General features: G+C 43.3%; 1 protein-coding gene across 2 annotated transcripts in view; it reads right to left on the minus strand.

Annotated features, from left to right (window-relative positions):
• The window catches only part of LOC138762732 (E-selectin-like), a 43,566-nt gene extending 31,507 nt beyond the window's left edge, over positions 1-12,059 (minus strand). The window contains exons 1-3 of one of the 2 annotated variants that reach the window (XM_069936309.1): positions 11,894-12,059; positions 6,798-6,873; positions 2,085-2,348 (exon numbers count right to left, since the gene is read on the minus strand). In XM_069936309.1, coding sequence (XP_069792410.1) covers positions 2,085-2,348; positions 6,798-6,873; positions 11,894-11,896 — 343 coding nt within the window. In that variant the 5' untranslated portion in view covers positions 11,897-12,059. Of the gene's footprint in view, positions 1-1,964; positions 2,349-6,797; positions 6,874-11,893 lie in introns of both variants that reach the window. The other variant, XM_069936307.1, reaches the window with a different exon arrangement.
• Positions 12,060-14,587: the final 2,528 nt, after the last annotated feature.

A 14,587-nucleotide genomic window follows, 5' to 3' on the forward strand; every position in this document is an offset into this window, starting at 1 on the left:
CAGACCCTCGGCGCAACCTGACTCACCTCTGCACCAATGTTCCAATCAGACCCTTGGCGCAACCTGACTCACCTTCACACCAGTGTTCCAATCAGACCCTCGGCGTAACCTGACTCACCTCCATACCAGTGTTCCAATCAGACCCTCAGGGCAACCTGACTCTCCTCGACGGCAGTGTCCCAGTCAGACCCTCGGCTCAACCTGACTCACCTCCACACCAGTGTTCCAATCAGACCCTCGGCGTAACCTAACTCATCTCCACACCAGTGCCCCGGTCAGACCCTCGGTGCAACCTCCCTCACCTCCACACTTGTATCCTGGTTAGATACTCGACATAACACGACCCACCTCCACACATGTCCCGGTTAAACCCTCTGTGCACCTTCCTTTAAATTCACACCCTGGTCGCTGGCCCTTATACTAGCCACTATACTAACTGAGCAGCATCATAATTAACCTCCCCCCTTCATCTAATTTACAGATAAAACCTTACCAACATACTTAATAATATGCTAATAAAAATAAATACTCTTACTAGGCAGGGGTAGAAAGACGCTTTGGGAGAGTTGCCCCAGGGGGAAGCAGTATTGGCCAGCTCTTCATCCGGGCGCCATCATTTTATTCAAACACAACTTTACTGAAACTTTATTCAAACAGCAGCTGCAAGCAGGGCACAACCAGGGCGCTCTACTGGCTGAATGTTTGTTCCCATCTTCACCAAGGAGTTGCTTTGGAGAACTTTTACTTTTACAATTTTAAACCTTTATTTAAAAATTTATTTATTTTAAAATGTATTTATTTATTTAATTTCTCAACATTTTTGCTGGTTGGCTGAGTTTCCAGTTGATTAAGTGCCAGGTAACGGGGATTTTACTGTAATTTTTTTGTGAGTGATTGGTTAATTTTTCTGCTGCCCGCTTCTTATCCCATTTTCTATACTACAGTTTACCATGGAAAATATTTTTCATATTTTTTAACTTTATTGGGCATTTAAAAATGTTTGTCGAAAAATTTCCAATTAATGAATTGTTAAGTGGGTATTTCAGTAAAAGGTGAAAGCAGTTTTTAAAAATATCTAGCATTTATCCAATGAATTTCTGGAAGCACAGAAAATGTGAAAAGTAAATTGTGCAACAATTTTTAAAAATGCAAACATTGCCAGCACCACCTTAGAATTACTTCAATGCATAAAAGATTGTGGCAAATCACTGAGGTTACATTTGTGGTTGGATCATCAGGTGCCAAGCTTCATAGAGGGTGTTCTTACTGAAATGCATGTAACTGACAGACTTGCTTTGCTAACTTTCCTGAATACCCTAGATTTGCATAACATCCTGCTGTCATGGCAAAGGGCCTCACTGTGAGGTTGAAACAGCCATTATTCAGAAAATTGTCCTTAGGAGATCAATGCAAAGTAATCACAACCAATTTTTGTAAATCCAAAACAAATGCAGGTTTGGGCTGAGGTCCTCGAGCACCTACCACACAAACTTCTATGTCACACATCTCTGGAAAACAACAAACATTTGGAGATTCACTTCAATATTTAATGAAAACTAATCAACAATTAACCTTCTTTAATAGGATTGTGATTTGCTAGCTGTTGCTGAATACACGGTTAGCTGCTCAAATTTAAGAAAGTGCCACAGTTAGCATAACCGTTAGTACAATGCTGTTACAGCGCCAGTGACCTAGGTTCGAATCCGGTGCTGTCTGTGAGGAGTTTGTACATTCTCCTGGTTTCCTCCCTCCATTCAAACACATGCTGGGGTTGTAGGCCAATTGGGTTTAATAGAGCAGCGCACACTTATGGACCGAAAAGGTCTGTCTATCTAAAGCCTGAACATTAAGATCTAATTGTCTCCTGCCATCATATCAGCACAGAGTGCTTTTTTTTGGTGCATTTTTAAGTTTCTGATTTTTAACTCAATAGAATGAGAAGAAATAGGTCCACAAGAGCTTACCTAAGTAACATAAAGCTCTTTTCTCTCTTTCATTACATGGTTCATTGTTCCATTTTCCAGCATCTTTATCTCTCTTTATATAAATTTCTACACAGTCCTCTCCCCCAGCTGTTGGTTCACCTGCAGCCCAGTTTTCTGCTTCTTTATCCAGCGACTTATTTGTTCCAACCCAGGTCCAAACTCCACCAATCTTCCTTATTCCAATCCAGTAGTAAGTTGGATTTCTTGGTAAAATCTGATTTAGATGATGAATTTCCTCTTGGTTTTGAATTGCAACCAGGTCAGTGAAGGACTTTAAACAGTATTCTCTGGCATCTGGCCATGTCATATTTGTTGGTGAATATTCATAATTCCATGTCTGGACTCCTTCCCAACTTACAAGCTCTGTGAAGAAAATAAACATGATGAAAAAAAAATTGGAGATTCATTATCACCTGTAAATATAAGGTAGTGTCTTGGATTCTCAGTCAATCATAATGCTGCCCTTGAAGAAGTTCTCAGTGAGCTAAGTGATGTGGTCTTGCCATTTTTCCAACATTGCTGTTGAGAATTAACTTGAAGGGTTTTCTAGCATTTCATCAATATCATCAAGAAATCAGACTGAAGAGGAAACTTTCTTGTATCTAAAAGCATTTACTGCTTATGTTCTGAATACTGAGGTAGAATTGCCCGACTTGAGGCAAACACTATTATTTCATTTAGCAATGCATTATAATAGCAAGGAGACATTAAAATGTGGGAACAAGCTTGAATTAGCAAGGAAGAGAAAGAGGCTGTCGACAAAAATGTTTGCTCGCAACAGGAGTGGTAGCTGCAGAATATGTTGAGGTGATAAAATTTGGATTGTGGAGTTAATCTGCTATAAAAAGGCAATAGTGAACTAATTGTTTGTGTAAAACATATACAATTCACTACCTCAGCACATATTAACACAATCTGCATCCAATTAACTAAATCATGCATTAGGGTCATTGTAGTAGCATTGACCATATAGCAGCCAATATCCAAATAGTCAATTCCCACAAACCATCACTGTGACAAAGAGAATATAATTTGTGAAACATCCTGAATTCTGACAGTTTATCAGTGGAGATGCTGTGAGGATATTTCCCCTGATTAGGGTCTCTTGAACTAGTGGTTATGGTCTCAGAATCCTAACCCTGAGGCTGAGAGGAGGTTAAATCTTTGAATGATGATTTTTCAAATATATGGATAGGCAAAAGATGATGGCATGTATGGAGAGAGGGCCAAAGAGCCAGTTTTCAGGCTGTATTACTCCATAACACTATATTCATGACAAAAATAGATTTCTAGACTATTGGGGGATTTAAGGGTATGTGGTGATATGTTTCCTCCATTGTATATAGATATGATTGACTATTGTATATATGGAGCTGGCCCGCCCACTGATAACTCATACCCTATGACTCCTCCCCCATGGTCCTAGGCCATAAAGGTCAAGCCACCTCTCCCTTCCCACCATTCCTATACCTGGATCTGGGCCAGCAAGGTTCTTCTGTACATTAAAGCCGATCATTCCCTCAGCCTAGACTTTGTGGTTACTGGTAGTGCACTACAATTTAATATACAGAAATGATCTCTCCAGTAAAGGAGAAGCTGCTGCACCCCGATCAGTTAGAAGTGGACCCTCAATTCCCAGGTGTGTCTGAACAGTGCGAGCAATGGATCAGCTGCTTTAGCAACTTCCTCGAGACTGCTAGTCGACTCTGTTGAGAAGAAGCTCAAAGTGCTGCAAGGAATAGTCGGCCAGCAAGCTTTCCAAGTCATTAGGAGCAACGCAACTTATGATGAGGCAATGGCTGAGCTTCGGGCCCTCTAAAATCCAACGGTAAACTATGTGTACTCGCGTTACCTCCTGTTGTCCCTGAAGTATCAGTTAATGAAGAAGACGAAGGCTGTGTAGTTAACCAGGAATCATGGCTTTTATTAGCAGAAACTAGTGGTACAATAATGAATGATATGGGTGCATACACATTTATACCCAAGGGGAATGTCTTTAGTGGTAGAGATAATACATGTCCAATGCCAGAGTGACCATATCTACACAGGTTTCGAGGACGACGGTAAACTTTTTCATTTCCTGCGGGTCTCCTTTGGCGTCTCCAATGGCGTCTCGGCATTCCAAAGGGTGTTGGACCGGATGGTGAAGGAGCACAGCCTGGTGGTGTCGTTTCCCTATTTAGATAATGTCACCATCTGCGGCCATGATCAACAGGACCACGACGCTAACCTGGCTAAATTTCTGCGGACTGCAAAGTCCCTCAATATCACATACAACATAGACAAGTGTGTCTTTAATATCAATCGCTTGGCATTCCTGGGATGCGTTGTGGCACATGGTGTCATTTCCCCGGACCCCTACTGCATGCGGCCCCTTATGGAGCTCTCAGTCCCGAACACCCTGAAAGCACTGAAGAGGTGCCTGGGGCTGTTCTCTTACTATACACAATGGTAAGGCCCATCCCCTCATTAGGTCCACAATTTTCCCATTATCGGCAGAGGCCCAGGCTATATTCCATCTCATCTGAGGAGACATCACAAAGGCCATGATGCATGCTGCGGACGAATCCATCCCCATCCAGGTGGAAATCGATGCTTCCAACTTCACGCTGGCCGCCACACTCAACCAGGCAGGCAGGCTGGCCAGTAGCTTTTTTTTCACGTTCCTTTCACGGCCATGAGGCACAGCAATCCTCAGTCGAGAAGGAGGCGCAGACGATTATTGAGGCAATGTGCCACTGGCGCCACTACCTGGCCGGGAAAAGATTTCCCCTGCTGATTGTCCAGCGTGCTGTCGCCTTCATGTTCAATATGAAGCAGTGGGGTAAAATTAAAAATGACATGATACTCAGGTAGAGAATTGAGCTCTTCACCTACAACTATGAGATCTTGTGCCAGCCAGGTAAACTCAATGATCTGCCTGATGCTCTATCCCGGGGATGTGCGCCAGCGCACACCTCGTCCATCTCCAAGACCTGCACAATGCCCTTTGCCATCCCAGAGTTATGAGATTGTTCCACTTCATCAAGTCTCGGAACCTCCCGTACTTTGTCGAGGATGTCGGGTCCACAATCAGACACGGTCGATCTGCGCTGAATGCAAGCCGCAGTTCTACAGGCCCAACAAGGCTCACCTCATAAAGGCCACTCACCCATTTGAACGACTGAGTGTCGATTTCAAGGGCCCCCTCCCCTTGTCAAGTAGTAACATTTACTTCCTGAATGTATTCGACGAGTACTCCCGGTTCCCTTTTGCCATTCCCTGTTCAGATATGACCTTGGCCACTGCGATAAAGGCACTATGCAGTATCTTCCTCTGTTTGGGTACCCTGATTACATCCACAGCATTCGTGGGACCTCGTTCATGAGTGAGGAGCTGTGGCAGTACTTTCTGGCTAGCCACTAGTAGGACCATCAGCTATACCCCCAGGGGTAATGGCCAGGTGGAGAGAGAAAACGCTACTGTGTGGAAGGCTGTGCTCCTGGCCCTGAAGTCTAGGGATCTACTAGTGTCTCGTTGGCAGGATGTCCTGCCAGGGGCATTACACACCATCTGGTCCCTCCTGTGCCCCACTATAAACACCACCCCACATGATCGCATGTTTGCCTTCCCCAGGAAGTTGGCAAATGGGCCCTCAGTGCCCTCCAGTCCTGCTCCGGAGACATGTGAGGGGCCATGACTGACCCATTTGTTGACGAGGTACACTTCATCCATGTTAACCCTCAATATGCTTTTGTGAGGTACCGCAATGGCCACGAGGATACAGTACCTGTCCAGGATCTGATGCATGCGAGAGAGCTCAGAACCACCCTATACTCCCCTGACTACCCAGAGTTTATCACCATCCCACAATGGTACTCGCTGTTAGGGGCAGACTCACCTGGGATACCATCCCCTCACTTCAACAGGGCTGGCTCCCCTCAGGGCACTGTCCCTACCTCCCTCTCATACCGTTTCTGAAATCACCCCTCTCAACATAGCCAGACGGTGGCCCCATGCCTTGTCACTCGGCTGGCGGAACAGCAGACCAACCCCATCCCTGCTTCCCGCAGGTCCCGTAGACTGAGGAGGTTACTGGTGCGACTGAATCTTTAGTCTTGGCATTTTTCTTTGTTGTTCAATAACTGAGGGGTGTTCTGTTTTAAAAGGAGGGGTGAATTTGGTGATATGTTTCCTCCATTGTATATAGTTATGATTGACTACTGTATATATGGAGCTGGCCTGCCCACTGATGACTCATACCCTATGACTCTTCCCCTGTGGTCCTGGGCTATAAAGGTCGAGCCACCTCTCCCTTCCCACCATTCCTATACCTGGATCTGGGCCAGCAAGGTTCTTCTGTACATTAAAGCCTATCATTCCCTCTGACTAGTCTTTGTGGTTACTGGTAGTGCACTACAGGGTGTCAAGAATTGGACAAGAAAATAGGGTTGAAGCCAAGTTCAGATCTTCTGTGATCTTACTGAATGATGGAGCAGGCTGGAAGATCCAAATGACCTGCTCCTATTTCTTCGGTCTAATGAGACTTAAAATTTGGTCAAAGCTCTTCTTTATAGTAGTGCTTTAATGTCTCATGTCCATTTGACTGAGAAGGCACTGCCTTGATTTGACATAGCACGTGAGAAAGTATGTCCAAAAGTACAGTGCAGCCTTGGTAATAAGCTAAAAATTCAACCGAGATTGTGCGCCCCAGTCTCTAAATGGGGCTTGAAGCCATATACATCTGAAGAAAAAAAAATCTTATGTTCCACATTCAAATAAAGAACAGATGCCAAAATTACAATATTTAAGGGGTAGAGGTTAAAAGCTCACCATATATCACAACTAAAAGCCAAGCATGAGAGGCCTTCTGAACCCAATGCTTATCATAGATTTTGACTTGAAAGGCCTATAAAAAAAACCAAAAAATTACATTAGATTTTTCATGTACAGTAAAGAATAAATGAACACAACATACAGTTAACATTGCAGATTATATACATTTTCATTACAATACATTAAAACAAATTTTCCTGATATATATGCAATTTTTTTTATTGTACTATATATTATGCCTTTCAATGCAATTTTCAGCACTGGTTAGAGATTTTGTTCCTGGGCTTTTCCTGGAGCCAACCCTCTGAGGCAACTGTGAAGAAGGCACATCTATGTCGTGACTTTCTAAGAAGTCTGAGGAGATTTGGCCTGTCATGAAATATTCTATCAAGCTTCAACTGATGTAGAGTGGAAAGTACACTGACATTAATCTGAGATGCTGCCTCAAAAAAAGGAGCCATAAAGGATCCCATCCCACTGGTCACAACCCCCTCTGTACCTTCTTCAGGTGGAAGGTACTGAAGCTTAAACATCAGCACCTCCACGTTCAAGAACTGATTGTTTCCCCAACAGCTATCAGGCTCTTTCACCTCTCTTTACTACCCTAATCCTAACCTTAAACTACTCCAGGAGCAACAAAAGATCATTTGTATTACAGGTACACAATCCTTTATCTGGAACCCTTGGGGGACAGTGTGTTCCAAATTTCGGATTTTTCCGGATTTCAGAAAGCCAGATTTAAACCCACCCGGATTGTGCTGCCGTATTCACCCACACCCCCTTCCAGTTGTGTTGCCGTCTCCCCCCCCCAACTCCCTCCTGCCCGCCGGCCTGACTCGCGCAGCCAGTCTCTCCACCCACCCCCCCGGTGGACCGACTGGCGCTGCCGGTCTCTCTCCCTCGCCGGCCCAACTCACACCGCTGGTCTCCCGTCCGGCTGACTCGCACTGCCAGTCTCCCGCCCGCCTGACTCGTGCTGCCGGTCTCCTCCCCCCTCACCCACCCAACTCACGCTGCTGGTCTCCCCTCCCCTCCCGCCCGCCCGACTCACGCTGCTGGTCCCCCCCCCCGCCCACCCGATTTGTGATGCCCATCTCCCGCCTGCCATCTCTCTCCCCACTTGCCAGATTTTGGAGCTTTCCGGATTTTAGATGTCCGGCTAAAGGATCGTGTACCTGTATTAAATCATCATTAACTACAATATTTATTTATCTATCCTTCAAAATATATTATCTCTTTTTCTATATCAAGGCATATTGTGGTAATTTAATTTATACTGTTGATATTGGTGTATCTTATGTATGTGTGGTTGCAACTAGAAAGAATTTCAGTCCACATGTTCATTGTATTTATGAATAAATTCTTATTCTCATAGAGTTTCCTGAACACCATTGCCTCCCTGCTGATTTTATCTACATCATGTTTATGATAGGATTTCCAAAGAGTTTTGTGATCTCCCCACCCCCAACACTGTTGATGGTCACTACCTTTCCCTGCACAATCTGAGAAGACAATGCCTCCCTGCTGACAGACAGTGAGTGACACCCCCTCCCATCCTACATGTACTAAATGCAATGATGATACAAAATCTAATTGTGAGCCATCAGCAAGTAGAGAGAGTGATGCCTCAGGTGATCAGATGGCATGGCCATCAGGGGATAGCGTGGGAGTTTTTGTTGGGATTGATCAGGGACTGGAAGTTACTGGATCTGGTTCAAGGCATGAATGTAGTTTGTTATTTTAGTGCAGCTTTCTTGACTTGGTTGGGAACAAAGCCGGACACAACCTTGCCTGCGTGAGTGCTCAGGATCCACTGTCACCTACACAAGCTCCATGATATACCCAGCTGCAATAAGTAGGAACACAAAACAACATTCTCTGCTTCACTTTGAAAAAGTAAAATTGTGATTGTGTGGCACCGACTTACAAACATAGAACCGTACTGGAAGATATGCCTGGGCCAAACACAATGTCCAAAACAAATTCTGCGGCTTGTACTTGATAGATACCATTCAACTCTCCACCCCCCCCCCCCCACCTCCCCATTTCGTATTTACATATGTGTCAATCTAGAAGTCTACTATTGTGACTGCTTTCTACCACTGTTCCTGGCACTTACCACTCTCTGTGAAAAACATTTGGTCTGTTCATTTCCTTAAGAACATCGGAAATAGGAGCAAGAATAGGCCACCCGGCCCATCAAGCCTGCTCCACCATTCAAGGTGAAGTCTTCTGCAGACTGTAGTCATTGACACATCCACACTTGCCTCCTGAAGAGTGTCTCTAATGTGTCCGACAGGCATTAAAATGAGATAATTAAACATACCTGAATATCACAAACACCAGTGAAGCCAAATATCCCAAATATTATGGTGCCCTGAAATGGGGGAACTATGTATAAATAGAACTGTAATTCTGCAGGGTCAAATAACCATGGATTCAAATACCTTGAATAAAATCTGGGATGTGCACTTTAATCACATGTGAATTGTTTGATTACAAATTTAAAACTGTGAAGCACAGGGGCAAATAAAGGAAAACGTATCTTTGTTCCCACCATTATGGACAGCACTATATATACCCTGATCTATTCTTAGATAACCCTCTAGACTGCACACATCTCCGGCAATCATCTGCAAACTTACTAACCCATCCATCCACTTATTCATACAAGTAATTTTTATACATCATCAACACCGATTCCACCAAAACATCATGAGTCATAAAGCCTCCAGCCTGATTAATACCCGTAAATTCACCATCAATCCCATACATCTACATCTGCTTGATCAGCCTATCGTCTACTGCTCTACACTCGTCAATCACCTTTGTCACCTCCTCAAAAAAACTCAATTAAGTTGGTCAGACATGTCCTACCCCTCACAAAGCCACAATGACAGTCCCTAATCTGACTATGTATTATTTTACAAATATGCATTAAATCCTGTGGGTAAGGGCACGAACAAGTGTTAAATTATGACGTTGAAGGACCATAAAATATACAGCAGATAGATGGGTCATTCAGCCTGTGAATGTGTCGCAGCATTTAGGTTCTTATGGGGTTCTTCCATCCTTTAGTTTAGTTGTAAAAGTTGTACCAGTACAACCCAACGAAACAGCGTTCTCCAGTCCTCGACGCAAAACATGCAGAAAGACCAGACTTAACACACATATAGACAAGCAATACATAGGCAGGACATGTATTTCATCTATATAAATAAATAAGTGAATATTGTTTCATGAATATGAGAGTATCGGATTAGTTAGTGTGAACAGTTGTGAGCTTGGAATGTTAGTGTAAGCATTTGTGAGCTCGGATGGTTAGTGTGAAAAGTGGTTGTGTTATAACAGAAGAAAATTGTTGAAATGTTCTATCTTATCAGATTATGTATTTTAAATCAATTTCACATTACTTTTCAAATGAGTCAGTTGCTGATGAATTAGGGTTAAAACCTGGATCTCATCTCAGGCCCCATGAATATTCATTCTTGCTTGAATTGGATGTAGAGGAGCGATCTTGCTGGTCCTCCCCACCCTAGAATAACTAAATATTTCTCTCCTAACGACTTGCCACAGGTTACAGGATTTGTCCTTCTGAAAAAGATTATTATGATATGGGTCAATCATCCCACCCCCAGAAGATCTGCAGAGCAGGGTCATCAATGACCTTCCTTTAATTGTAAGGTCAGAAGTGGGCATATCACTCACTATAGCAACTCCTTGTCAAATGAAGCAGATTGTGAAGACATGTAGCAAGGCCAAGATAACATTTAATATTTATGTCAGAAATATGTCAGTCCTTAAACATATTCTACAAAAGAAGAGACTAACCATTTACTCTTGACATTCAAGGGTCCCTCATCACCCACAACCTGGAGACCAGCAAGAAATAGAAACTGAAGTGTACAGGTTACAAAACTAAGGTGATTACAAAAGCAAGTCAGCTGCTAAGAAACAGACTGCATGTGACCGAAGCCTTTCTACCATCTATAAAGCACAAGTCAGGAGTACGATGGGATAATATATACTTGACTGAGTGAGAGCAGATCCAACAAAATTCAGGAAGCTCAACATCATCCAGGAAAATATACTCCATGTGGTTAGTACCCTATCAACCATCCTAAGCATAACTAAAGGTCGATATAAGATGGTTATCAAACAATTCAATAGGAATTTTGGAAGAATTACCTTTACCCCAAAATATGGTGAAAATGTGGAACTCACTAGTATATGATGTTGTTAAAATAAATAATGTGGATGCATATAAGGAGGCTGAAGACAAATGTTTGAAATGTTAAATTTAAAATTTAAAAGATGGGAGGGGCATAATTAAAGCATGAATCTGTGGGCTGAATGGCTGTTTTTTTGCCTATGTAATCCCCTGCTAGTCACTTCCAGTGCTACTACTACAGAAGTTACCCTAACAAGGTCATTCAAAGGCTTCAAGCAAATCATTAAATTATGTAAAGGGCCTACTGCAGACCAATCACACAGTGGCTGTAGCCTTTCTGTGAACGATCTGCAACGTTTACTGGACTCCCTTGCCTGAATTGGATTCCTTATTGTACTTATAAAGAAAACCAAAGTCTTGCAGCATCACTTCCTGACAGCAGCCCACCTCCGAGGGTTTGGCAGCCACACAGTAACTGGTGTTACCAAACATTCCAAATTCTTTAAAATCTCCAATTTGTTTAACGTCAGTTTTCAGACAAAAGGAAGGAGTTTAAAATGTCCACTGAGGCAAATGACCTGGGTCAGTTATAAGCTACAATGAACAATTGGCAGTAATGGTATGGTAAATTTTGGAAAGTTAGTAGAATGCCGTCTGTCTCAAATCCCACCACTAACACTGCAGCAAACTTTGGTGCATGAAACATATGTTTCACACACCGCACGCAAGAAACAAAATGAGCTATAGAACATTGCATCAATGTGGTGACAAGAGGTGGGAAAGTGGGCTCCAACTGGTCTTAGGTTGTTTCCTGAACCCCACATGTGGAAACTGATTTGGCTCAGCACCAGTAATATAATTGACAACTGTTTATCAAATACCTAAAACAGAAAATGAGTAAAAGAAAAATAAAGTAACCTACCATTTTAAGAAAATTCTGTGTCTTTGCTTTCTTCCCTCTAGTTTTTCCCTTTGCTGGTGTGTTGATAGTTCTAAGAGCTTTGTGTTCTTCTCCTGTGCAGTACAATCTCTGTTTGTAAGACTGATGTTTCTGGTCACAAATGCAACCCCTCTGACATCAAATTCTCTGATGAGCAAACTTCCTGCAAACTTGATGAATGTAATTTTTTTCTGCAACATGAAAATGGGTTGTTGCTACTGAGTACTCATTTCTACCTTTTGTATTTTAAATAACAATTTTTAAACAAGCAAATACAGAAAATTGCTGGTGAAAGGCATCAGGTTCCACAATGTCCATAAGAAGCAAAGATATAACCAATGTTTCAGGGCTGCGTTCATCAGGGTATGAGCAAAATAAAGACAGATGCCTGAATGAAGGCAGGTTGAGGAGAAGGGAAGGGGTGGGGGGAGGAAGTAACACAGGCCAACAACCAAGAGGCCATAAGTGGACATGGATAGGAGGCAGAGAGAAGAGCTTAGAATTGATTGGGTGAGGGGAGTAGCTTTGCAAATGCAGAGCTGGATGAAAGGAGACAAATGAATAGGGAAAGAGAGAGAGAGAGAGAGATAGGGGAAGGAGAGGTTGAGGAAAGGAGCCATAGGGATAGGGGAAGAGAGAGACAGGGAGGAGTGGCTAACCAAAACCACAGAAGTTGATGATAATGCCATTCTGGTGGAGGGTGCCCAGATGGATTGTGAGGTGTTGTTCCTCTAATTTGCAGGCAGTCTCAGTTGGGCAGTGCATGAGACCATGGACAGACATGTCTGTATGGGAATAGGGCAGGGAATTGAAATGGGTTGCCACTGGGAGATTCTTGCTTTTGAAGTGGACGGAGCGAAGATGCTCAATGAACTGATCTCCCAGTCTGCGTGTCTCTTTGATGTAAAGGAGAGCACAATGGGTATGGTACAGTAGATGACCTTCAGATTCACAATTGAAGTGTTGCTTCACTTGGAAGGAGTGTTTGGGGCCCCGAATGGTGATGGGGGAGGATGTGTGGACACGTGTAGCATTTTCTGTGGTCATAGGGCTAGGTATCAAGGGGGAAATTGATGGGAAAGGATGAGTGAACTAGAGATTCACGGAGGGAGCAGTCCCTGCAGATGGTAGAATGGGGAGGAGAGGGGGAAGATGTAGAATCACATCATTGGTGATGGACATTGTTGCATGCAAAGGCTCGTGGAGTGGTAGGTGAGGACAAGGATAATCCTGTTCTTGGTGGAGGGGAGCAGGGCAGGTAGGTAGAAAATGGAGGATATGCGGGTGAGGGCTGAGTTGATGGAAGTAGAGGGGAAGCTGCATTTTTTGAAGAAGGAGACTATCTCGGATGATCTCGCATGGAAGACTTCATCCTGCAAGCAGATGTGATGGAGATGGAGGAATTGCCAGAAAGGAATGGAATCCTTACAGGGGACATGGTATGAAGAGGTAAATGTGGGAGTTAGTGGATTTGTAGAAAATATCTGTCATTGCAAGGTAGAAAACTGAATTCAATATTTGCTTTTGGGAGAAGCTAGAGAGTGGTAGTGGATGATTGCTTCTGGGTCTGTGACCAATGGTGTGCCTCAGGGATCAGTGCTGTGTCTATTTTTTGTCATCTATATCCATGATCTGGATGATAATGTGGTAACTTTGATCAGCAAGTTTGTAGATGATTCAAAGACTGGAGGTACAATGGACAACGAGGAAGATATTCAAAGCCTGCATAGGGATCTGGACCAGTTGGAAAAACGGGATGCAAAATGGCAGATGGAATTTAATGCAGACAATTGTGAGGTGTCACATTTTTGAAAGATAAACAAAGGTGAGACATACACAGTCAATGATGGGGCACTGAGGGGTGCGGTAGAATGGGGGAATCTGGGAATGCAGGTATTTGGTGACCTGAAAATGGCACCATAAGTAGATAGAGTTGTGAGGAGAGCTTTTAGCACATTGGCCTTCATAAATCAAAATGTTGAGCATAAGAGTTAGGATGTTATGGTGAAGTTTGAAAATACATTTTGAAGGTCAGAAGTAAAACATGAAAGTTTGCAGACACTGTGGTTGAAATAAAACCACAATGCTGGTAAAACTCAGCAGGTCAAATAGTATATAGCAAAGATAAAGATACATAACCAATCCTTCAGGATTGAATCCTTCATCAAAGGTATGGAAAAACACTGACAGGGATCCAAACTAAATGGTAACGTGGGGAGGTGTTGGGGGAAGAACACGGTCCCAAAGACAGTAGGTAATAAATGGAGGAGGACACAGCAGCAAGAAGGGGGAAGAGGGCTGGTAAGGTGAATAGAGAGGGAAGTGGGTGGGGAGCTGAGGGAAAGGGAAAGGGAGAGAGAATGGGGAGTAGGTTAGCAGAAACCAGAGGTTTATGCCATCCAGCTGGAGAGTGCCTATAGAGAAAATTAGGTTGATGCACCATCAATAACTACAAAAGACGAAGTTATATAAAACTGAGAGGCTTTTATTCACAATAAAATTGAGGCACGTCCATACTGGTCAACTCTCCTGAACTGGGGAGGGGGCGGGGAACAGTCACCCTTATTCAGAAGTCTGTGGAAGGAGCCACAGGTACAGTCGGCCAATAGGCGTGCCCAGGCAGTTAAATATACAAACAATGGTTTACCACATTCACCCCTGTTTTTAAAAGAGTTT

The sequence above is a fragment of the Narcine bancroftii genome, chromosome 5, assembly GCF_036971445.1.
Source record: "Narcine bancroftii isolate sNarBan1 chromosome 5, sNarBan1.hap1, whole genome shotgun sequence".
Taxonomy (NCBI): domain Eukaryota; kingdom Metazoa; phylum Chordata; class Chondrichthyes; order Torpediniformes; family Narcinidae; genus Narcine; species Narcine bancroftii.